This window comes from Microtus oregoni, unplaced genomic scaffold (assembly GCF_018167655.1).
Source record: "Microtus oregoni isolate MIOR12 unplaced genomic scaffold, Mior012 000073F_000, whole genome shotgun sequence".
In the NCBI taxonomy this organism is placed as follows: domain Eukaryota; kingdom Metazoa; phylum Chordata; class Mammalia; order Rodentia; family Cricetidae; genus Microtus; species Microtus oregoni.
Window position 1 is genome coordinate 3,021,469 of NW_024543980.1, and position 26,931 is coordinate 3,048,399.

At 35.8% G+C, this 26,931-nt stretch overlaps 1 protein-coding gene across 14 annotated transcripts in view; it reads left to right on the forward strand.

Moving 5' to 3' along the window:
• The window catches only part of LOC121441027 (lysine-specific demethylase 6A), a 134,881-nt gene extending 117,455 nt beyond the window's left edge, over positions 1-17,426 (forward strand). For 7 of the 14 annotated variants that reach the window (XM_041642156.1, XM_041642157.1, XM_041642160.1 and 4 more), the window contains 4 exons: positions 158-299; positions 12,876-13,002; positions 15,183-15,353; positions 16,396-17,426. In XM_041642156.1, coding sequence (XP_041498090.1) covers positions 158-299; positions 12,876-13,002; positions 15,183-15,353; positions 16,396-16,425 — 470 coding nt within the window. In that variant the 3' untranslated portion in view covers positions 16,426-17,426. Of the gene's footprint in view, positions 1-157; positions 304-11,628; positions 11,671-12,875; positions 13,003-15,182; positions 15,371-16,395 lie in introns of those variants that run through there. The other 7 variants (XM_041642155.1, XM_041642158.1, XM_041642161.1 and 4 more) reach the window with 3 other exon arrangements.
• The last annotated feature ends 9,505 nt before the right edge of the window (positions 17,427-26,931 follow it).

The following is a 26,931-nucleotide window of genomic DNA, read 5'->3' on the forward strand; positions in this document are numbered from 1 at the left end:
TTTCAGGACAGCCAGAGTTTACAGAGAAACCCTTGTCTCGAGGGGGGGAGGGAGAAATTAATGTTTTTTTGTAGTGCTTTGAGATTTTCATGAGGTGATAATGGTTATCTTCACATCTTTTGATAGTTTAGTTTTTGTTTTTTAATTTTCCCCCCAGCCTGCCAGTATAAGTTGGCAGTGGAACGGTACGAATGGAACAAATTGCAAAGTGTGAAGTCAATAGTACCCATGGTTCATCTTTCCTGGAATATGGCACGAAATATCAAGGTTTCAGATCCAAAGCTTTTTGAAATGATTAAGTAAGTGCTTTCTAAAATTGCTGTACTGAACTCTTGCGGGACAGGGGGGTGTTAACTGTCAAATACTTTTTCCCTCTTAGAATTATGTCCACATTAAAACAAGATGATCCAGAAGTCTAGCAAAATATGAGAATATGCTTGTTTACAAATACAGTTCCCTTCCAAATAGCCTGCTATGGTTTAAAAAGGAATAAAGTTATAAATTGTTCTACAGCAGAAGATTCACTTTCTGATGCTTCCCTGCTTTTCTCAATATTAAATGCTTTTAGTCACTGAAGGAAGAATATCACAGAATAATTGTTATAGAAAAGTTAATATAGGGAGTTGACTGAAATGTCAGTTTTCCAGAGTTTTCATTTAATTATCTTATAATTGTTCCCCATATTTTAGCTGTTTGCACTTTGAATGTCCATATAAATTCTTAGTGACTTACTTTGAATACTAGTAAATCATTGTCAGGTTCTACTTAGAAGTAATATTTTTGAACAGTTTTTGTTTTGTTTTTCTTTTTAAATAGTGTACATTCCACTATCAAAAGTTAGGGAATTCTGGTCAAAAAAATATGAGAAGTGAGGGCTGGGGTGATGGTTAAGTCAGTAAATTTCCCATTGTGTAACCATGAAGTTCTGCGTTCAAATCCTTAGAAGCCAACTCAAAAGCCTGTGTATGGCAGCTGGTGTCTCAGCACTTGCTGGCAGAGACTGCCAGAACCCTGAAGTTCTTTGGTCAGCCAGCTGAGCTGAATTGATGAACTCCATATTCATTGAGGGACCCTGTCCCAAAGTACAGGTGAAGAACCTTTTGAGAAAGACACCTGACATGAACATGCATGTGCATCAGCATCTACACAGATATATACATAAATATTCATACACAAAAGATAGATGGAAAATGATGGATTTAATTGAGTCCTTTCAAACCTAAATCCAAATTTTATGTGTAGGCAAGGTAACATGTCTGTGAACTTTCTTACAGCAATCTTTTATTATTTGTACTATTTTACCTCATTCTAAGACCAGGTAAAATATATATGAAGAGAAATAGGGATGAAATCAAAGTATATAGCATGTTCTTATAATGCTTTTATATATTGAACACTAGGCACCATATTCACCATATGATCATTACTGGGAGTTGTATTTAACCTGTTATGCCTCAGAACAGCTAGTTTGTTTACAATAGCAAATTTATTGCTTGTTAATTGTTTGTGTGGTTTTGGTGGTAGAGTTATTGACCTTGTTGAAGTCACTCAGATTATTGAAAAGTAAAGAGATGATATAACTTAAGGATTTACTAATATTTGTTCTCTTTGATTTTGAGATATCACCCTGTATCTCAGATTGGCCTGGAACTATGTAGTCTAGTATGCCCTCGAATTTTCAAGAATTCTATTTGCCGCCGGGCGATGGTGGCGCACGCCTTTAATCCCAGGCAGAGGCAGGCGGATCTCTGTGAGTTCGAGACCAGCCTGGTCTACAGAGCTAGTTCCAGGACAGGCTCCAAAGCCACAGAGAAACCCTGTCTCGAAAAAAAAAAAAAAAAAAGAATTCTATTTGCCTCACCCTCTTCAGTTCTTATGATTTATAGGCATGAACCACCACTGATGAGAAAGCATAATTGAAAAAAGCTGTTAAGTAATGTCTATGTAGATTGGGTAGTTCATCACATTACATTTTGACTTGATTAGGATTTTATAATTGGAATCAGGATTATAAAAGGAATTAAGTTGTAATTTCTACATAACACAGTAGTCGTCTCTTTAACATTTATAACTTGTGATTATCTAGTAACTTTGAAAATTCTTGTCATCAGTTTAGATATTTTATAAATTAGTCTAAAATCTACCTGCTTTTTTGTTTCCATTCCCTAAATATAGTTCAACACCTGTTCAAGAACTGTTTGAGAACCAATTGTATACACTAAAGGACACGTAGTGGTATAAAGATGAATTTCCTGTTTTATAGGACAGAAGTTCTGTACTAGTATAGTCAAGACTTTCTTTGGACTACCAGCTCCCAAATAAGACACAGAGACTTACTAATTATGAAACCTTTAACTTAGCTTAAGCTTGTCACCAACTAGCTCTTATAACTTAAATTCTGCCACATGACTCATCATTACCTGTCCTCCATACAGTAGGTCTGACTCCCTCCACATGTCGCTGGCGAATTCAGCCTCTCTTCCTTCCAGAGTTGCTCTCTTCCCAGAAGCCCTGCTTAGCCTTATTAAACCAATCAGAAGGTGCCTTAAGGCAAGTGAAGGACAGGCACAGTGATCAAATATCACTCAACATTTTAGTATATTGGGAGAGATTACCAAGCAAGAGATCTGAGAGGTGACATATTTATATGTATAAGATACAATTGAAAAATAATTTGGGTAGAGATGGTAAGAATGCTACTTTTACTAAAGGAAAAGTGATAGGATTAGATCAATGTAACAAAATGAAGTTTGTCCATGAACTTTTGGGACATGGTAAGAAGGTCATATATTGGTTCTAAATATTGCTGCTTACCATCAGAGGATTTTAAGCAGAGAGGAAGATGTTCAACTCCACTATAAGAAAATAGACATGGTTGTTTCATGGAGAGCAGAATCTAAAAGGCATGATTAGGTTTATCCTCTTGTCTTTTATTATTGTGAAGCCTTGAGCACCTATTCTCCATTTTACCTGGCACTACAAATGTCAAATTATCTTGCTTTTGATTGCATTCCTCGTCAAATTAAAAACTCTGCTCCCAGCTTGGTTGGATTGTCATATGTGATTAAGAAGGTTTTTTTTTCTTTTTCGATTATACCACTTGAAAATGCAAAACACAAGTACAAACTCCTCAGCCTTGCTTTAAGATTACTTTTTACACAGCTTGGTCTACAAGAGCTAGTTCCATGATAGGCTCTACAGAAAAACTCTGTCTCGAAAAAAAAGAAAATAAAGATAGATAGATTACTTTTTACAGACTGAGCAGTGGTGGCGCACACCTTTAATCCTAGTACTTGGGAGGCAGAGACAAGTGGATCTCTGTGAGTACAAGGACAGCCTGGTTTACAAGAGCTGTCTCGAAAAACCCAAAAGAAAAAGAATTACTTTTTACAATGCATTTAGTCATTGCTATAAAGTGAACTTTTTATCAAACATCTTGCTCTCATTCTTTCATTTAATGAATATTGATGACTGAATACAGGCTATAGGCTAATCACTATGGATTTATGAATAGTTCAGTTAGTACACATAAGTGGATAGAATGGAAGAAATGAAATGATAAGTCCATTGGAGTCTTCCAGAGTCTAGAGAAGTCCTTTTGTTCTTTTAAGCTGTGCATTCTTCTGAGTTCAATCCCAAGTATTGCTAAAACATACTAAGAAGCTATGTGTTCTAGGGAGACATGTAGTTTGTATAAATGTTGAAAATACAGACAGGATGAAAATGGCCCCTAGAGCCAACTGTTGTACTCACTTTTCTATTGCTGTGATAAAACACCAGGGCCATGGCAACTTATAAAAGAAATCATTTTACTTGGGACTCATGCTTCCAAAGGGTTTATCACCATCATGGTGGGGAGCATGGTGGCAGGCAGGCAGGTAGGTGCTGGAGTAATAACTGAGAACTCATGACCACTTTTCTTTTTTTGAGACAGGTTTTCTCTGTAGCTTTGGAACCTATCCTGGAACTAGCTTTTGTAGACCAGGGTTGCCTCAAACTCACAGAGTTCCACCTGCCTCTGCTTCCTGAGTGCTAGGATTAAAGACTTATGCCACCACTGCCCAGATAATAACCGAGAGCTCATATCTCCATCCACAAGCACAAGACAATAAACTAACTGGGAATGGTGTGGGCTTTTGAAACCTCAAAAACCAACCCCACTCACCAGTGATATACCTCTTACAACAAAGCCAGCCACACCTCCTAGTCTTTCCCAGTTCTAATTGGGGACATATAATTTGTGTGTGTGTGTGTGTATACACACACACAAATATATGAGCCATTGTCATTTAAATACACAAACTTAATACCACATCCACGGCACTATCAATAATGTAGGGTGTTCTAGCCGTCAATGAACCGTGGGAAAGAACTTCTAAGCTAGGAGATGATTCAGAAAGGATTTTACCAAAGACATACAACAGTATTCAGTCCAAATGTGTAGGGGAATTCAGAAATTTTGGATTTAAAAAGGCAATAGAAATTTTATTTTTTTAGCAAGGTCTATCACATTGTGTTAGAATAAAACACATTACTATTTTTATAGTAAAACATATGTTAGTCATTGTGATGTGCTAAATGAAATCTATACATAATTCCAGGTTAAGTTTTAACACCAAATGAGCTTATGAAAAATGGGGATATTAATAATATGCCATTATAGACATGTATTTGCTTTTTAAAATCGAGCAATCTAATTATTCATGAGCTTCCCTTTCAGAATAAAAGTTAACACAGACAATGACATGTAGTTCTCACATTAGCAAAAAAATTTAACTCAAAAGTGACATATAATTACTACCCAATGCTCAGCAATAATTTACATTAGTAATAGAAACAGCCACTAAAAAATACCTTTCAGAAAGAAGATATTGCTTTCCCTTTGTTTGCTTTTTTACCCTTAAATTTGTTGCTTTTCTTTCTTTTCGCCTTTCTTTTTTTAACTGAAAAAAATTTTTTTTTCGTGTAATAAATTCTGAGCATGCTTTTCCCTTCCTCCAGCTCCTCCACCCCTCCATCTACCCAATTCCATGCCCTTTCTCTCTCCAAAAAAAACACAAAGGAAACACACCCTGCAAAAACAGAAACCAAAATATGTAGGCACAAACCTAGTAACACAGAAAATGTGCAAACAAAGCAATATAACACAAAGTCTGTGAAAATACCATTGAGTTTGTTTTATATTGCCCATCTAATGCTGGGCATGGTGACTACCCTGAAATGTAATTAATATACCCAGTGAGACTTTATTGGGGAAAACTTAATTTTTCCTTTGCCAAATGGATATCAATTGTAGATAGTTTTTAGATTAGGGGTGGGAACCTGTGTCCACTTCTCCCTCTCAGTGCTTGAACCTGTCTGTGTGCTGCCAGAGTCTCTGAGTTCATACGTGCATCAGCCAGTCCTGTTGTATCTGGAAAGCACTGTTTCCATGGAGTCATCCATCCCCTGTGACAATTACAATCTTTCCCTGAGCCCTGAGAGGAGGAATTTGATGAACACATCCCATTTGGAACTGAGTATACCAAAATCTCTCATTTTCTACACATTATTGAGACATCATCTTGATGGATTGTTCCTGTTATGAGTATAAAGTGTCCTCCTCCATCTCTTCTGACTGATTGTAGTTTGAAGTCTATTTTGTTAGATATTAGGATAGGTACATCTGCTTGTTTCTTAGGTCTATTTGGTTGGAAAACCTTTTCCCAACCCTTTACTCTGAGGTAGTGTCTGTCTTTGAGGTTGAGGTGTTGAGGTGTGTTTCATGATGGATCCTATTTTCATATCCATGTTAGCCTGTTTTTATAGGTGAATTTGAGTGCATTGATATTAAGAGATTAACAACCAGCGATTTTTAATTCCTTTTATTTTTCGGTGTGTGTGTGTGTGTGTGTGTGTGTGTGTGTGTGTGTGTGTGTGTGTGTGTTTTCCTTCTTTGGGTTTTGTTGGTGTGGGGTTATCTGTTGCCTGTGTTTTTATGGGTGCAGTTAGCTTCCTTGGGTTGGAGTTTTCCTTTTAGTACTTCCTGCAGCGCTGGATTTGTGAATAGGTATTGTTTAAATCGGGTTTTTTTCATGGAATATCTTGTTTTCTCCGTCTATGGTGATTGAAAGATTTTCTTTTTTATATAGTTTCTTAGTGTATGCAGCACATCTGTCTAGGACCTTCTGGCTTTCAGAATTTCCCTGAGAAGTCGGATGTAATTCTGAAAGGTTTTCCTTCATGTTACTTGGCCTTTTTCCTTTGTAAATCTTAATATTTTGTTCTGTATGTTTATTGTTTTGATTATTATATGGCAAGGGGACTTTTTTTTCACTTTGGTCTAGTCTATTTGGTGTTCTGTAAGCTTCTTGTACCTTCATAGGCATATCATTCTTTATGTTGGGAAGGTTTTCTTTTATGATTTTGGTGAATATATTTTCTGTGCCTTGTCCTTCCCTCTTCTCCTTAGATTTGGTCTTTTCATGGTATCCCAGCTTTCCTGGGTATTTTAAGAATTTGTTGGATTTATCATTTCTTGACCATTGAATCTATTTCCTCTATCGTGTCTTCAAGTCCTGAGATTCTCTCTTCCATCTCCTGTATTCTGTTTTGTATAATTGCATCTGTAGTTCCTGATATTTTAATCCAGATTTTCCATTACCAGAAATCCTTTGGTTTGTGTTTTCTTCATTGCCTCTATGTCAATGTTCAAGTCTTGAAGTGTTTGAACTGTTTGCTTGATCTATTTGTTTATATTTTTCTGGCTTTCTTTGAGAGATTTATTGATTTGTTCCAACTTTTTGTTTGTCTTTTCTTCCATCTCTTTAAGGGAATTTTCCATTTCTCCTTTAAGGGTCTCTATCATCTTCATAAAGTTATATTTATTGTAATTTTCTTTTTCTTCTGGTTAGGAAGTTCAGGTCTTCTGTTGTAGGACTACTAGGTTTTTGTGTTGCCATATTGCTCTTTAGGTTGTATTTGTATTTGGCTCCTCCCCATCTCTTTCTCCAGTTGATGCTGGTAGTGTCTTTGCCTACTGATCCAATCTTTGCAGTCAGTGTCTGTGTCTCATGGATCCTTTCTTGGATCGATCTTCACTGTTGCTCTCTGTATCATAGGGAACTCCTCTTGGTGCATTTGTGCAGTCACTGTTTCAGGGAGCTACTGAGGTGTCTGGGGATGGATGGGTTTGGAGGTAGACTGGGAATTGTAGATTTTGGAGTCCAATTTAGGAGTATTGGAGTAGCCTTCCTTCAGGAACCTTGCCAGTTGGCTGTCTAGTACAGCTGAGGTGGGTAAGGGAAGGGCCAGGGGTTTTTCCCTGGGTCCTAAGGCCTAGAGATGGCTTTGTCCAGCTGAGGTCTAGTCACTCACCTCTTGGTCTGCTCTTTGCATCCCAGAGCGAGCTGCTGAGGTCGCGGGGCATCTTATCTATACTTCTTTAAATAGGTCAACATTCCTCATGTTTTTATTTTTCCTTTTACATTTTCAAGTTCAAGTTTGGTCTTGATGAGTTTTGCAGGTCCATAAAGTCTTCTATCTGAGTATGCCATTTAACACATCTCTTGTTTCTACAGCCTAGTTATTTTACTGAAATCTACTCATTCTTTTTCAATCTTCCACATAAATGATTCCAAAGAATATTATCTTAATTACTTGACTCATTTCATAAAGCAGTGAACTTGACTCGAAATGATCACACCAAGCACCTCATAGGAAATTTTTATTGGGAAGTCCATAAACAATATATTGTTGATTTCATTGAACGATTGAAGTGGGCAGAACCTCTTTTTGCTCATACCCCATATACTGCAAATGAACTTGGTTTCTTCTTGCTTAGATCAGGCTTAGGTAAGCCTTTATAGGTTTTAACTTCTGTAGTAGTTGCAGAGTATAGAGTATGGCTGGCTTTAGGTAGCACAGAACTTGAGTTCTTGTGACTTAAATTTTTAAATTAAGCAGTCAGGTGAGTGAATGATTCTGCTGACTTGGAAGTATCAATCTGAAATATACATTTGTACCTTTTGGGTAGCTGAACAGTAATTACTTCTCAGGGGATAGCTACCATGGATTTCTGAACTCTTACTGATTTTTTTGAAGTCCAATAGTATCCTCACAAAGAAATAAAGAAATCTTCAAAGTTAAAGCTCCTTATTTCATCTTTTATTTCATTCAACTATGACAGTTTTCCAGGACTTGTATAGCTTCCAAGGCTTTGGAATCAGTCCTTCACTTTTAAAGGATAAGAATTATATGTAACACATTGCTACCTACCCTAAATTTATTTCTTCCTTGCTCTCCAACTTCCAGTTTGAAAATTTGTAACCTACTTATCATATGTATTTAGCAGTTCCCACAGACTTATACATGAGTATATACTTGGTACTTGAGCTACATGAAAAAGTAATTTGTAGGCATCATTATATTACCATCATATACTTCATTCTCATAAGAATATGCATGGGACCATTTAGCATATCTAAGAAATATGAAATTCACTAGTGTAAGTTGATACATGTACTGTCTACAGATAGATCACCCCCTAAAATTGTTTTTAGTTTCAATACTAAATAAAATGAGATATTTGCACTGATTCTTAGTTGCCTGACCACAGGAATCATTTGATTCTCTACTTAAAATTTTGTTTTTACCCAGTCAGAACTCTGCTAAAAGAACTGTGGGGAGAATCTCTTTCATAAGAACCCAGAGACGCTTACGATCAGGCAAGCAAGAAACACCACAGACTAGATAAGATTGTTTTTCAAGACTAGAAAGTTTTGGGGGTTTTTAAACCTTTTTCTTTATTTATATTGCAGTTTGTGATTAGTACTGAGTTTTTAAGATAGAAATTGAGATGACTTTTAAGTGTTAACTTCTCTCATTCCTGTTTTACAAATGAGATGGTCTACAATTGTTCAGTCATAACTGAACAGAATTTCAGTCCATAGTTAGCATACATTACAGTATGATAATCCTGTTGACCTTCTAATATGTTACTGGGGTTTTAATGTATAGTTATTTTTGTGGGGTTTTGTTTTTTCCTTTTTTTGTCACATGAGTAGCATATTTGTTTTTATGCTTGTTTTTGTCCAGAAAGTAAAATTTTTTAAGCTGCTCGTTTCATCATTGACTTAGTGAGACCTTGAATTTCAACCATGTGTTTGATTTAAATGAAATTCTTAGATGACTTAGTCATACTCAGATACCCACTGTTGTCAAAGGGTGAACAATCCTGACCTGATGGTTAGGTAGTATGAGAGCTTTGAAGGTGTTAGCCTGTTTTTTGTTGCTGATTAAGTTAAGAGAGACCTGTCTTGGCCAGCCACCTCTAGGTATACTTAAAATTTCTTAATAGTAGATTGTATTCTTAAAAGAATTGTAAAGTGCAATGTCAGATTAATCCTTGTTTCTTCTGTAACTTAGAAACTTAGTAAAGATGCCCCCAACATGTCATAATAATTCTGTATTTTCTTAGCATCTATTTACTATTATTAATAGGTTCATTCCTTATTACTCTCTTGAAGGCTTAAGGCCCAAGTGGGCTGCTATCTTAAAGTCTATTCGCTGAAGGAGCGGAAGCAGCTCTCGCAGCACTCTCTTGCTGCTAAAACCTCACCTGAAAATTAAAATTTTATAAGAAAAATTGTTTGAAATTATTGTGTTGAAAAATTGTTCTTTCAACAGCCCCCCAACACACACTATTACCTCATTGCCTTCCTTCTTTGCACAAGATGCCTTTCCCCATCTTCCTGCTCAAATCTAAACTGGTATATTCTAATTAAGAAATTTCAGCTGCAGAATAGAAAATCTCCTTTCATTTGAAAAGTCTCTCTTCCCTTTTTTAGTCTCCATGATATCCTGAATATCTTGGTTTAGTATGTCAGTTTATGAATATAGTGTTTTTATTTTCATTCTCTTATGAAGTTGTCTCTCAAATTTCACTTCTCTTTTCAAATCAGTTTTGACTGGGCTAGAGTCTACTGTGTAACTTTAAATGTACTATGCTTTCAGTCTCTTTTTGTGGTTGTCTTATTATTATTTTTTTAATGTATATAAGATTAGTCTCCCTGGGCAGTTCAGACTAATTGAAACTTCTGCCACTGTCTTCTAAGTGCTAATAAGATGTAGACACCACTCTATCCAGCTACCTTCTTTCTTTTGTGTAGTTTTTCATCAAACAGTTAAAAAGCAGGTCCTGAGTGTTAAAGAATTATCTTTCTCTAGCTGCTAAAATAACTTTATACCCTGTTCCTAAAATGTACTTACACAAAAAAATAGCATATTTTATCTTAGACAATTTTGTTATCTTTTTTTGTTACTGATTTACTCTTTAATTCTTAGTAAAATGAAATCTTAATTGCTATCAGGTAATGAGAATGTTGATACTGTGACTTCTAGATTCATTGTCCTTGAATCTCTTGATTTGCAGTTAAATCACATCTTTTTTAAAAAACCTGTTCATTCTTTGTCTCTCTAAATTCTCTATTTCAACTGCTGAACACAGAATTTTAATGTTAAAAAACAATAAAAGCAAGGAAAAAGTGTAGTTATACATTTTCAGAAAACTAAGGTTTCTAAGATTATTATAACAGAAAATAAAAATTATGGAGTAATTGCAGAAGGCTATTCCTGGCATCCCCTAACTGTAGCTAAATTACCAAAGTAGTTAATAACGTTGAAAATGAAGGCTCATTTTATGAGTAAAGACTGAAACAATAATCTGTAGATCCAAGGCTCTGTTTTTCAGGGCGTGTGGTGGTGGTGGGGAGATTAGAGAGAGTGAGAATAGGGCATGGAAAGTACCCCCCAAAAGAAGAAATACTAAAGTGTAAGATGGAGACACTTTAGGCTTCCTGCTTTTCAAACCCCAAATTCAACTAGTGTAGTGGCTTGTCTTTTCTTTCATACAAATTTAGTTGTACTGGGACCCCAAGTTTCATCTTGTACAAATATAAAGATAATTGTATTTGTAATACAAAGATAGTTGGCATAAGGCAAGTGAATTACCAGATACATTTCCCGGCCTGATTATTTTTTTATTCATTTTTGTTTGTATTATTTTTGTTTGCCTTTATAGGAGCATAGTTGAATTTACAAATCTTTCTTATTTATCTGCAGTTTGGCATTGTTTTTTTTTTTCTTAAAGAAGGAAAATGGTATTTTGAAGCTTTGCATTAAAAAAAAACTTGAGTAAGAGCTGTGCCTTAGTCCTTAGTGAGTGAACTATGGGACCTGGAAGAGGGAAGACAGTAGCAGGAGCTAAAAGTTTTTAGCTGCTACTTTGTCTGGTACCCTAAATATAAACACATATGCTGCTTACTTTGACAACTGCTTTTAGGTTTGACGTTTAGCCACAGCTTAAATCATAAGTTTTTAAATAAGTTGTTAAACATTAAAAAATTCAAGAAACCAAAAACGGTGAATTTCTTGGAATATGATCCTTAAAGACAGCCTGCAACCCTAAAGTTAACAGTATTAATGTGTTTTGTAAGTTTATAGCTAAATAACCTTTTCTAGTCATATCCCGTAGGAATTAATATCTATGAGTCCTGGAAATAGCAATACTTTACGCTGTTAACTTATGATGAAAGTAAGATGAAGGTAAATATACTATTACTTATATCTTGAATTTTAATTGTTTGACAGGCAAGTATTTATTGAACACCTACTGTATATGGCAGCCAGACAGTGAGTAGAAAAACCTTGTTTTCAGGATGATACTTAGTTGATGAACCTTTTCTCTATGGTACTTTCAAATTGCTTTAGAAATTAGTCTAGTTCGGCTGCTGTGTTCAAAGGAAAAGTCTGATTGCTAAGATTTACAGCAGAGTAAAAATATAACAGTTCCGGGCTGGAGAGATGGCTCAGTGGTTAAGAGAACTGACTGCTCTTCCAGAGGTCCTGAGTTCAATTCCCAGCAACCACATGGTGGCTCACAGCCATCTATAATGAGACCTGGCGCCCCCCTCCTGGCTTGTGGGCACACATGGAAGGAATGCTATACACATAATAAATAAATAAATATTTAAAAAAATATATATATAACAGTTCCAAGTAGTGATAGTAAACTTGAAAAATTAGTTAGAATTGTGAGAACTAGAAGAGGTACAAATTACAAGAAAAGTTCCATTGTGTTACTGTAAATGGATTCTACTGTTACCTTAAGTTAAAATGAAGAAATTCATGTCTGTTTTTCTTCTACCATAGTTAAACCAATTTTGTACCTTGTAGTTAACAAATTTATAAATTATTCTCTATTCACAAACTCTTAAGTTATGCAAACGGCTACACAGATGATGCTGTTAATGAGTATTTAGGTGGTATGAATAGATGATGTGTCATCCTGCCTGCCTAGAATCATAGCTGTTCATATCTGGAGTTCAGACCCCTAACTTAATGGATGTGATGCTTAGAGAGGTTAATTAGTTCGCCAGCTAAGGACCAAAGTTAAGAACTTATTTAAATAAAGATTCAGTTTTTATATATTAAGGCCTTTATGTTGTCATGTTTAAATACCAATTAATCTCAACTATAAATGACAGAATATTGTCATCTTTAGGGCTGCTGTACATTTGCCCTATTTTTTAATCTGATATCTGAAAAATTAACATGCTATGAGCACGGTAGCCCATATCTAGTGTCTTAGCACTTGGAAGGCAGAGATGGATTGCCTCAAACTTGAGGCTGCTCAAATGCATAGTGAGTTATAGGCTATCTTCAGCTATCAGGTAGATCTCAAAAATATCTGGCAAGGGGAAGCAGAAGATGAACAACAAAAGGAAAATAGGCATTAGGACCAAGATGCTTGGCATTATTTCTAATTGGTATATCTCTTAGGTGAAAAATACACAATATTTAGTTACTAGTAATGAGTAAATTTTCCCTTATCTTAGGTATTGTCTTCTGAGAACTTTGAAGCAATGTCAGACACTGAGGGAAGCTCTAATTGCTGCAGGAAAAGAGATCATATGGCATGGACGGACAAAAGAAGAGCCGGCTCATTATTGTAGCATTTGTGAGGTGAGTTATAGTTCTTGCCCACAATTGTTTATGAAAAGTTTCTTTTGTTTTATAATCAAGTTTTTAGTAATACATTTTACTGTGATTAGCATTGTGTTCAATTTTTATATTTTCTCATCAGATATTAATGTTTAATGGTATATCATGTGTTAGTATTAGTTAACCTTAAAAAGTATCTACTGTAGAGTCATTTGGAAAGTTATGAGATTTTAGATTGGGAACAACCTTGATGTACACAGATGTCAATAAGCTGGATTGAGTTTAGTATAGCTCAGTGTGCTTTGGTGTTTAGTTCTCTGGTGGAATTCACAATTCACTTGTCAATCTTCTGTGGCTAAAGGTTGCAAAAGGAACAACAATAAAGTGGTACCTGGTCTTAAGCAACATAAAATCTTTCGTAGGAAGATAAATTACAATCAACTAATAGTACTGCATATCAGACTATAATGAATGTGAAGGTGGGCTTAGTAGAACAGTGCAGAGAGAGAAATAATGGATATAGTTTTTCTTTTTCTAATATTGGCAATAAGAGCTCACAGAAACAAATCCATAGCTTTTAGTCCTCTTTTGAAGGATGAATATGATTTCAACAGGCTCTACAAACTCTAGTGAGAATACAGATTGACTGTAATGGGTACCATGAGTGGGGAAATGGAATGGCTTTAGAAGAGGGTAGGTAGTCTACTGTGGTTACAATACTGACAATACAGATTCTTCTCATAAATCTAGGTGACATGCAGCTTTCAGTGCATTTTGAATGCTGTCAGGTAATGTGATATTTATTCCAGAGTCAGTGAATCCACCAGAAACTTTTGAGAAGTCAACAAAGTTAGATGTCTGTTTCAGAAAGAGAAATGGTTGGAGAGCACAGAGAAAACGGAACATATTATAGTAATCTTGTAAGAGAAGATCCCTTTGCCACATATACTATACTTGACTAGAATGTGGCAATGGGTTGTTAAAATGGAACAAAACTTTAAAATAAACAGTGGTTCTCAACTTTCCTAATGCTGCAACCCTTCAATAAGTTCCTCATGTTGTCGTGACCCCCAACCATAAAGTTATTTTTGTTGCTAATTCATAATTTTGCTACTGTTATGAATCGTAAGTATTTTTGGAGCTAGAAGTTTGCCAAAGGGGTTATGTCCCATAGATTGAGAACAACTGATCAAGAAGATGAAATCCACAAGGTAACTTATTAAAAGGTAGAAATGAGGGACAAGTTAAAGAATGCATACAAATTCTCCAGCTCCACTGCTTAGGTTCATGTTGTTGCCCATTAATGATAATGGGAAATATGATAAACTCTGGATTTTGAGTTAGCGCATTCTCATTAATAGTTTTCTATTCTTGAGGAAATTTAAGGATAAGTCACAGATGGCGATACTGATGATCTGTTCTAAACCTTGAAAATTAGTGATTCTGGTGTTGGCTTTAATTTTAAATGATTAAATTCATTAGATATTTTAATGGTATATAACCTGATCAGAGTAAGTTAATGAGAAAATAGATGTGTTTTATACCTCACGAAAATGAACACATGAGCTTCTCAGTATGTGAGAATGATTCCTACACTACAGTGTTACTCTAAGACAGATATATATATTATTTCTAATGTGTTTCTAAAACTTATGAGTACTAGTTTTACCGTAAGGTTTATAACACTATTTACTCACTGTTACTTGCCAGTTTCCTCATCTGTAAAATAATCAGATTATAATCCTTCATACTACAGGTATGTTTTGAGGATTGAGTAAGCACTAGGCACTGTGACGTGCTCTGGCAATGCAAATATGAATACAGTCTTTGTATTTAAAGAGTTCAGTCTATGGAAAAAGGCACGTATTTATATTTGGTCCCCTGTGATGAATTTTGTCATGGAGACGTAGAAGGAAAATAGTGATCCTTTGACCACTATTTTAAACTGGCATTTATGAAATTTTTAAATTAAGTTTTAACAGATTTTTATACATTCATTTCAGTCCCTCCCCCAAATACAACTGCTGTCATGTTTTGGGATTTGGTGCAGTGTAAATATTTTCAGTCTCCTCTTAACCCACTCCTCCATGTTTTAGACCCTCTATAGTTCTGTTAAAGTAGAAGTCCATGGTTACATAGAAACGTACTATAAACATCACCATCTATCTCTGTTGACCGCAGTTTTTATTTGTGTAAAACAGGTGGAGGTTTTTGATTTGCTTTTTGTCACTAATGAGAGTAATTCTCGAAAGACTTACATAGTGCATTGCCAAGATTGTGCACGAAAAACAAGTGGAAATCTGGAAAATTTTGTGGTGCTAGAACAGTACAAAATGGAGGACCTGATGCAAGTCTATGACCAATTTACATTAGTAAGTGAAATCAACATGTGAGTACATTAGCTGGGTTGAGAGGCAGTAGAGTATGTTCTGCCACCTGATAAATGGGAGGTAATGAATGAAATATGTAGATTTTCCTTTGGTTCAAGATACTGCATGAGGGTGTGTGTGTGTGTGTGTTAGTGTGTGTGTTAGTGTGTGTGTGTGTGTGTGTGTGTGTGTGTGTGTGTGTGTGTGTGTGTGTGTGTATTGGTCCCACCACCATCGCCTCTAAGTATTCCTGTAAAATTGACGTATATCGTATCATTTCAACTTGGTTGATAGAATGCTTGTTTACATAGTTAGTGCCCACAAAAAGAATCAGAGAGTATGCTTTAAAATATACTTCTTCTTTTCGGGCTAATTGAAATTGCTTAGAATTGTGTATTAGCAGATGCTTTAATTCCGTGGGAGTATTTGAATAGCGCTTGCTTCCTGGTGTGTGGTATAACCTTATGAAATTCAACTATACTCACAAAGTTTTTTATTGCAAACAGCAGTTGCTTATGGGAAGCATTTCACTCAAAGCAGATCTGAATAGAACTATAGACGTAATTTAAGAATTTTTCTTTTCTTCCAATACTTTCCACATATGTAATCAAAAACTAACTGGTGAAGTTCCTGATATTTTCATTTGGATGGTCTTCAAGATTGCTTCAGGAAAAAAGAAAATCATTTGAAATTTACCGAAAAAAAAATATATTACCTGTGTAAGATAGATCCCAGAAGGCTGTCACTAGTAAAAATGTAGTTAATTTGTTTAAATTGTTTTTTAAAGCCCTGTCAAAGAAAGGAATATGTAAAAAAAAGTGGTAAACTAATTTTCTAAGAGCTTTTGGAGGCACAGTGAAATAAGGATGGTCTTAGATTCTAAGAAAAAAAAGGGAAGTTGTTCTTTTACACTGTGTAGCAAGGCTGTCGAACAGTAAATAATGTCTTCTAATCTCATAAACCAACTATATATTTGTAGCTGTAAACATAGAAGCACAACTAATGATGAGTATATCAAAATAGTCTACCTTGCTTTTATTTCCAGGCTCCTCCATTACCATCCGCCTCATCTTGATATTGTTCCATGGACATTAAACATGAGACCTTTTCTGCTATTCAGGAAGTAACCCAGTTCTGCACCACTAGTTTTTGTAGCTATTTCGTAAGGCTGCTGGCTGAAAACTGTGTCTATGCAACCTTCCAAGTGTGGAGTGTCAACCAACTGGACAGGGGAGAGTACTGCTCCTATGCCGGGACTCTCAAAAAAACAGCTGAACTTCAGAAAAAAATAAATAATAATTCCCATGTTTTGTATATATCTGACAAAACTGGCAACATCATACAGACTACTGACTTGAAGACAACCTCTTTTATATTTCTCTATTTCTGGGCTGATGAATTTGTTTTCATCTATATTTTCCCTTTCAGAATTTTCCTCGGAAAAAAAAAAATATACTACTAGCCTAGCTGGTCGTTTCTTTGTTAGGTAGTTAGCAGTTTTAACTCTTTCTTTGGTCCACTTTTTTTTTTTAATGTGAAAAGTTAAGTAAGAAACTTTTCTACTGCTTTTATGTTTTTCTGTCTTGTTTTGAAACCATGATGGTTATACTTTTGGTTCCTAAATAAAACATTAAAAAAAAAATTAACAGCCAAGTCACAAAGATAATGGATTGCACATAGACTAAGAAATAAACTTCAGTTTTGTGATTTTTGTTTCTAATCTTGATGTAAATTTACACTATTTATTGCTTGAAAATATTTGTGAATGGAATGCTGTTATTTTTTTCCAGATTTACCTGCCATTGAAATTTTAAGGAGTTCTGTAATTTGAAGCACTACTCCAATTACATTTTCTATGTGTAAATAAAACTGCTTAGCATTGTACAGAAACTTTTATTAAAATTGTTTAATGTTTAAAGAGTTTTCTATTGTTTGAGTTTTAAAAAGAATTTATGTACAGTGCCCAATTTTGTTCACTTTTCAAATCTGATTATATATATTTTATATATACTTATGTCTGTATATATAATATATATAGAAATCTAGATGTATATGTATAAAGATTTAGAACTTAAATTTTTCTTGTTTTAAGTTTCACATCTATGGTAGATTTTTGAGGTGTCTACTGTAAAGTTGCTTACAAAAATTATGATATTTTTACAGAAATATATATGGTATGTATCTTCAAGACCTAAAATGTCAGACTGGTTTATTGTTAAATTCCAACTACTGCAGTTACAGACAAATAAAAAAAAAATTCTGCCAAAATGTAGTATAATACAAAACAAATAGTGATTGAACTTAAAACTTTAAAGGGCGTTTTAATACAGGCTTGCCAAATCCTGTACATTACTCAGCATTTTATATGGGGAAACATTCCAGGATGAAGTGCCCTGTTTTAGAATGCAAATAAATTAAAAGGCTTATTTTTTTAATGTTAGGCAATTTTGAAATCTTACGTCTTCCTGTATGCATGACAGTGGGGTGGATGACTACAAATTCCTTATCACCAGTAGAATATATTAGGCTATATAACATTCAAAAATTACTGTGAATTAATGCTAGTATTTTGTTTTATAATAATAATAATGGCGCCTTGCATTTGCACCTCAGTTTTCTGAAGTACTTGGAACACATTTTCATTTTATAATATAATTTTAAACAATTTTCCACAAAATTAGGGAAGAAACATAAAGAATCCTTTAAGTAAATGGTGGGTGGGGTGGTTGGTTGGTTGATTTATATAATTTAACAGTCCTATCTGATTTAACAGATATTATTGTTATGTTATTGTTATGTTATATATTGTTATATATTGTTATGTTATTCTGAATGCATTATCTTTTTAGACAGTTTTTGGAGTGTATCTTCTTAGCAATTTAAGGACTGAAAGCTTAGAGATGTTTTTATTCAGTTGGTTACTAACATGATAAGCTGATTGTTTATTGGCATTCATTTCTTAAATCTTCATGAAGGAATAATTCCCAAACCATTTATCAGAGTACTAATCAGTATGTTTAACCACAAATAGTTTAAATGGTTGCTTTGTGAAAATCATCTATCCGGGAAGTCCTCCAGAGTGAAATAAACTAAATGTTTTGTGAACAAAAAAATTGTAAGCTAACCTTAAAGGCTAAAACAACCAACTGTTCTTACTCAGTTTTCATTTTTCTTACTGGCATATCTTCTGTGTGATTTTGTTAAGCTTAATCTATTGTCAAGATGAGTATGTTGTCTTGCATTTACGTAGGAGAGAGTTTATGTAACCCACATTTAAATAAATATATCAAGATTAATACTTGCTAGGAACTTAGTCTTTGAATGAGTAGAAAAGATTGAAAGTAGAAAACAAATCAGTATTCTCAAATAGATGAGTGAAGTTCTTTGTAAGCAGCTTTGCGTCAATTAACAGCCTTTTATGCTTTGCATTTTTCAGGTTTTAGAAGCTAGGATAGTTTGGGGGGTTTTTTAATTGCTTTTATAGGTAAATCCATTAAGTCACACACTGTACTGATGGCTTCATAATGAAATAAATTTGCATCACTGCACATACACTGTTCAGAAAAAGAAACTTACCACATAATGCAATACAAAACAGATGTTGATTCAAAGTGGCAACAAAATTTTCTTCTTATTGGCACTAATTAAAAAGTAATTAATCTTAATGAACATAAATACAGCAATTCGGTTTACTTAACCTGTTATTTAGGTTAAATCAATAAAAAGTTCTAGGTTTTACATTTTGTAATAAGTCAATTTTCCAAAGTAACAAATTAGTACCTTTCAGAGTACTAGTGACTGACCAACTGAAACTGAGGATCAAATATTATTAGCGTAATTCAAATGAGGTATCTGCTTCTGGATACGAAATAACAAGTTTTTTTATTGTGTGTCTGGTGGGGTAGTAATACACACGTTCCACGCCATAAAGTTACGTGGATTTTCATTTGTTCCACATAATTGTGCATATGTATAAGATGTGATTCCTGCTTTCCAGCTTGTATTTTCTAGGAAGGGAGGTTCATAGGTATATATCCTGGGAAACATAGAGGAGATACCAAGTAGCAGGAGTGACACTGGGGCATGCATTTCAGCATCATTACACCTAACAGGGCAAGATGATTTGGGAATTTGAAGTATTGTGGCTGAGGTTGAAAGAATGTCGAAAGACAGTTTGAAAAGATAAGGACCTAACATTGGAAAGCTGTACCCGCCAGGTGCAATATTTGTATTTCGGCTTTTATTTAATATACCACCTATTAGATTTAAGCCAAAGAACATTGAGTTTACAGTGATCTTACCGCTCATCTTTATTGGTTTTGTTTCTTCTGAGATGAGAGCTCACAATGTTTCTTAGGTTAACCTTGAACTTATGGTTCTCCTGAACACAGATTACAAGTTTACACTACCATGCCTGGTTTTATTGCCCTTTGTAGACATTTCTTAACTGCATTGCAACTAGGATATTTCTAAAGCTCAGAACTAAAAGGAAGAGATGATATGGGCTTGAACTTTGAATTTTAAAGACTAAGTCTATATGACTGAGTAAATCTTTTCCAGGTAAGTGAGAGTACCTGCAGCCAGAATAGGAAATAGTGTGAGAAGCTCTGGAGGCAGACAATTTAACTGTTAAAGTAGCAATTGGATGTTTGGGTCTTAAATTAAGGTGTGTCCTGGACCACAAGTATAGCTGAGTATCCTTGAGGTGTTGGTAAAGAACTACAACATAATACAGGAACTGTTAAATGAGAAAACAAGGTGCCAAATCCGATAAAAATACCAGCACACAGAAAAGCAAGCTTCAAAGGAGCAAAAAGTTTAAGCTAACTAGAGTTAGGCCAGAACTTTTTGAAAAAGTAACGATACCATGCAGCAAAGATAAGGATTAACAGGGTTGTCAGTTAATTGTTGATATTTACCAGAGCTACTTCAGTGAAGTAACAACCTGATGGCCAGGAAAGGTATTAATTTTGAGAGACATAAATGAGATTTGGTCTTTCCAGGACCTCCAGGTAACAAATTGTGTTGTTACTCCTTGGTGGTTGTCAGACTGGCAGATCCCCAACCAATCTCAGAACATATATAGGGCCGGTGATGTGAGGAAAGGAAGAGCTCTTGCACAAAGCCTGCAACCTGAGTTTGATCCCCAAAACTCAAAATGGTGGAAAGAGAACAGATTTCCTCCAATTCTCTGGTGTTTGTGTGTGCATATATTGAACAGTAAAATGAGAATGACACTGTTGTGACTTCAGTATTTCTACTATGGACTTGTACTTACTTAGTACTTCCGTCCATTTAGCCTTGACTTAAGTACTATTTTAACCTCATCTTTACATTTAAGTAAATTAAGTTAAATGGAGGTTATGTAATTTGCATCAAGTATTATTATTTGGTGGGGAAGCCAAAATACCATTTTGCAGTCCCATTCCAGATTGTACTTCTTACTAAAAAACTAGGGACTCAATGTGTTTGCACTATTGTGTTTGCAGTAAGGATCTTTCCTATTGGAATTTTTCTTTACCAAGATCAAGATGTCTTTAAACTTGATAGCCTATAATTAAATTGACCATATCTGTTATAGTTCAGAGCAGGATTCACATGAGATTGAAAGACCATTATTAATAATTGGACTGGACAACAGCTATATTGTTGTGTGTGAGATCAAAGATAGGTTAAATGGGCTGGAGAGATGGGTCATTGCATAACAGCATGTATTGCTCTTCCTGAGGACCCAGGTTCAATTCCCAGCACCTACATCAGGCCACTCACAATTGTCTATAACTCCATCTAGGTTCAGGAGATCTGATATCCTCTTCTGGACTCCACAATCACATGGATCCGCATATGATCCCACATGTATACACAGAATTTAAAAGTGAAAATAGCATTTAAAGGTATTTTTAATACGAAGCAGTACTCCAAAATATACTTGCCTTCAAAAATACATGGGTACGATATATCTATTTTAAAAGAAAAGAGGAGTGAATGCACTGATTTGAAGGCTTAAATATTTATAGTTAAGGGTTAATTATGGTGCTTTACAATTTGAGGTATATATAATACATTGGGCAGAATGAAAAATATCTTTAGAGAATTTGATATTAAGGATTTCATTATCATTCATTAAAAGTATTTATTGGATTGAACATTTAAGATGCTTATACACAAATCTGTTGAACAAATTGAAATCAGGGCTAGAGAAGGTTCATGTGCTGTTCTTACAGAGAGTGCAAGTGCAGTTCTAGTGCCCATGTACACAAATGTTTTAAATAAACAAATGGAAGTCGGGATTAAAATCTATAATCTCTAGCTGCCAAGGTTTTCAGGATGATGCTACTTAGAACATTGGGGGAGGGGACAAGTTCAAATTCATAAATAATACTGATGTGAAAGACTATATCCAAGATTTGAGGGTACAAGTGCTGTATACAAATTCCAAGTGTGTGTGTGTGTGTGAGAGAGAGAGAGAGAGAGAGATACAGAGATACATTGAGACCTCAATCACTTTCTGCCTTGAGACAGGGTCTCCCATTGAATTGCAAGGTTGCTGTTTTGGCTAGGTTGACTGGCCGGCGAGCTCTCATGATTTACCTGTCTCTGTCTCATAAAATGCCCTAGTTACAGACATATGTAGCCATGCTTATCTTTATGTGAATACAAAGGATTCAAATGCAGATTCTCATGCTAGTACTGCCAATCCCCATCCATTAAAACATTTCCCAGTCCCCTTGAATGTTTTTCCTAGTATTTTATGGTATGCATGCAGGTAATAGAATGGTTACTATAGTGAAACATTAACATCTATCTTTGTACATTGATTTAAAAGTAGCTAAAAAACCTCTGTCCCTATTATGGTGCCATTTGTTAACTTTAGTCCATTTTATTCATTAGAACTTTTGAATTTGTTTATCATGCATATCTGCTATTTTGTATCCTTTAACCTTCCCCACCCCCAACTTTTAGTCACTACTGTGTGTATTAAAATATTGATCAGCCCACATACTAAATCAGATAGGGTTCAGAGTGCATGAATTAATATCCTAGACTTAGCTCCATTTAATTCCCCAGAAAATGCCAGTCAACTGCAAGAAAGTTTCATGAATCAGAGCCCATTAAGGAGCTGTGTGTACACCTAGGAAGACTAGGAAACCTAATTTTAGGCTTTTCTGATACATAATTTTTTGTCATCACTGAATCATTTATAAGTTTTGTTGAAGATTCATGACATTTGTCCATAACAACTGACTGTTTATCTGTGTGTCATATTTCCTTGTATCATTTAGCTTAGCTGACTTTTAACAGATAATACTGTATACTGGCATTTTGTCTTATCAAGAAGGACATTATGTCAGATGTCTGACTTCATAGAGTTACTAATCAGCTATTTAAGATAGCATAGGGCTAAGGAAATATCTCAGTGTACTGTAGGTGCTTGCTGCACAAGTACAAGGATCCAAGTTCAGATCCCTCATCACCTACATAAAAGCCCAACCGAGTGGCATGTATCTACCCCCAGTGATCAGTGAAGTCCAGGTTCAGTGAGATAACTTTTTTGAAAAAATATGGTGGAGAGCAATAATTGAAGACAATGTATATTGACCTTGGCATAACATACACATTTTGACATCAACCATACACACATGGAAATATATGCATATTTGATAAATATGGTGATCACCGGATGTTTCTGCCATAATTTTAACTTTCTGAGTAACCTGTGGGGGTTATCTTTGTCACCACGCAAATATTCTATTCTCAACATTTTATTTTAGATTTGAACCTATTGATTTCTGATCCTCCTGCTTTCACCTTCCAAATACTAGGATCACAGTATTTATGTTATCATACCTAGCTAATATTTCAATTCACATTTGCCTTTCTGTTACATGAAAAGTTCTATTGCTTTTTGATTTATCCTGCAATAAACATCAAAAGTTCCAAGATGTACTGCTTGGATAAGACTGCAGGTTAGAGGTTTCCTCTTTTACTTAGTGAATAAGAAGTGTCAGGGTAACAAAAGAGTGATTGCATTCCAAGGAGAGGAAGGCATTGGGAATCAAGAAAGAGGTGGCAGGGTAGATTAAAAAGCCTAGAGAGAGAGAGAGTATAGAGAAAACAAGGCAACAACATTAATTCCTCTTACATGGTCCTGGCACAGGAGGAGGAAGTTACAGCCACAAATAAGATAAGCCAAGTAACCTTCACAAAAACAGGCTGGTTGGCAGCCACAGGATAAACCCCAGTTCTCATAAAAACATAAATATAGTGGGCAGATTTAGTGTGATGTGGCTGCTATTTGGCAGTCCAACATGGGAAAAGAAAGTCATCCTGAACTCATCATGGTGGCACATACCTTAAGTCCCAGCACTCAGGAGGCAGAGTCTGATGTTGAAGGCCAACCTGCTCCACAACCCCAGGCCAGGGTTACATAGGTAGACCCCATCTAAAAACAAAAACAAAGACAAAAAAGAAAAGAAAAGCCGTTCTAGTACTCTCATATTTCGAAGTGCTATAGCCCAGCATCATCTTGAGAGGGGACCTATTTGAGCTATTTGAGACTGTGCTACTCTGGGGACCTAAAAGCAAGGGACACTCACAAGTCAGAGAGACAAAGGGCAACATACTAGTGTCTGGGAAGGAGGACACAAGAGGCAATTGAAGAGAGGATGAGGTGTTGTTTTGTTTTGTTTTGTTTTTTTGGTTTTTTCGAGACAGGGTTTCTCTGTCGCTTTGGAGCCTGTCCTGGAACTAGCTCTGTAGACCAAGCTGGGCTCGAACACACAGAGATCCGCCTGCCTCTGCCTCCCGAGTGCTGGGATTAAAGGCATGCGCCACCATCGCCCGGCTTTTGAGGATGAGTGTTGAATGAGTAGGGAGTTCAGATTGGGAAAGCACACTGGTAGCCCTGCCTTCTGTGGTGAGAAGTCCTATTGCTTGTGGATCACGGTGGAGACAAAACTCCAAACCTGTTGCTTATGGCTTCCACGGCCACAGAGCTGCATTCTCACAGGTGAATCTGTGATCTCTGACTCTAGGTCTGAATTGCTTAATTTTCACATTCCTTACTGCTGGATGGGATCTGAAAAGTGTGGAAACTGGCAGATACAGTGACAAGTTTTCCCAGGTCTTACCCTCAAATTCAGAATTCAGTGCTCTGCTTGTCTATCCAGTTTCTCATACACTCTGCCAGGTGATCAAACATCAGCATGGACGTTTGACATCCCTGAGCAGAGTTGGGGAGTGCTGGAGAGTGGGAACCTGCCTCTCCTACAGGCTGCAAAGCCCGTCAGAGGCAAAGTAGCTCTTAGTACACGAAGAAGGGATGCTTCTAACATTAATGTGGCCTAATGCTGACAACATACACTTGATTGTCCATCCTTCACTAAAATATAGCACTATCCTACATGGTGGAAACAGACAGGACCTACAATAGATTCTGTTGACAACCCTCTATAGCCCCCCCACACACACAACACATACACACCACCACTACCATGGTAAATTACAATATTACATATCCCAAAAAGAAGCTTCTTCAATTCTTGCATTTTTTTCTTCAAGATTTTTCTTTTTACTATATTTTTAGAATTATTTTTATTAAAAAATCTTGGTAGTATTTTTGTTCCTCTTTCTATATTTACCTAATTTTATTTACATTTTGCTTTATAATCAAATACTAAATCTTTCTTTTTTTGTCTTCTCCATTTTCTTTACTTAACCTTGCTTTTTTTCCCCTCTCACTGCCTCTATTTTTAAAAAATAATTTATTTTCATGTGAAATGTGTGTGCTTGTGGGAGCTCATGTGCACCATATGTTTGCAACAGCCTGTGGAAGCCAGAAGAAGACTTCAGAACCCCTGGAACTGCAGTTGAACATGGTTGTGAGCTGCCACGTGGCTGTTAGGGTAACCAAACTTAGGTCCTCCACAAGAGCAGTATATGCTCTTAACTGTTGAGTCATCTCTCCAGCTCCAACTTCCCTCTCGTTCAACTTTTTATTGTAAGTTAATAAAATTTTAAGTTTATACTTAACTCTAAAATTATGCCAATTTTCTGTGGTTATTGGTTGTAATGGTAGTTGTCTTTGTTTCTTATGTAATTTGGTGGTATTACAAGCCCTCAGACCTTAGCACAGCTGACTACATGATGGAAGTACCACTCAGGCCATAAAACTCAGAACATAGACAGCAACACCTACCAAAAATGAAAATAAAGAATTAATCCATCAAAGTCTGGGAGAGGCCCTCAATGTTGATGGAGGAAGGTCATCTGTCTATGTGTTACTTTCATTGATTAATAAACTGCCTTGGCCCTATGATAGGACAGAAAATCAGGTAGGCAGAGTAAACAGAACAGAATGCTGGGAAGAAAGGAAGTGAAGCAGATGATATAGCTCTCCTCTCCAAGATGGGTGCAGGTTAAGATCTTTTCTGATAAGCCACCATTTCGTGGTACTACACACATTAATAGAAATGGGTTAATCAAGATGTGAGAGTTAGCCAGTAAGAGGCTAGACCTAATGGGCCAAGCAGTGTTTAAAAGAATACAATTTGTGTGTGTTATTTTGGGTGTAAAGCTAGCCGTGCGGGAGCTGGGCCGGAAGGCAGCCCGCCGCTCCCTCACAACAGAGTGGCACCCAATGTGGTAACTAACTCCATGTAAAACCTGAGAGGGCTTAAAAATAAGGGAAAGAGAATTTAACACAGCTTTTTGCTGCTTGCTAGGATGTGCTGTAGAGAGCTTTCCTGTTTCAGCAATAGCGGTAGAAAAAAAGCCACAGTCATTTTAAAATGCCGCTTCCTGGGCTGTGCCACCATTGCAATCTCTGGCTCCTGCAGAAGACAGAGCTTTTGAATGGAACATTTGGAGTAAAGTGCTATGGCTTGCTTGATGGCAATGTGGACTGCTGTGTGTCTGGAACTGTGCACAGCTCAGGAGCACCAAATGGCTCTGAGGCAGGAGTGGCTTATCTCCGCCATGCTGAACTGTGCTGATCACAGGCAGGAACTATTGTAATTACCATAATAACAACGCAGTTAAAGTTTACACTGAGCAGGACACAGGTGGTACTGTATTACCCCTACATGGTGCAACTTAAGTTTTTAAGAAGTGCTTAGCATTTTAAGAAATGCTCTTGGATAGTAAAAAAATTACAGATTCACAATAGAACAGATTCAGACATAAAAGACCTGCAAATGGGTCACAATGTTGGATGAATGTATGTAGGCTTGGGAGAGAGAAGAAAAAGAATATAAAAAATAAAGTTAATGTCTTAAAAAAAAAGGGTAAAGTCTTTAAAGAAACAGAATAAAGTAAAGTGATAGAGTAAAAATAAGCCACATAAAAATGGAAAATTCACAAAGAGTCTGGATTCTTTGTATTATTGTGTTTTCTTTAAAATTTTTGACTGTGAAGGAGCTAAGTAAAAAAAAAATTTCATTAAGTGGGCTGCTAAACTGAACCTGCATATATGTTCTAAAGGTATCTTGACTTCAGAATTTGGATCTAAGGATATGATGCCTTGGAGAGAGTCTTCTTTTGTTTTCACAGAGGATGAGACCCTGTGGATTGCATCTATCCC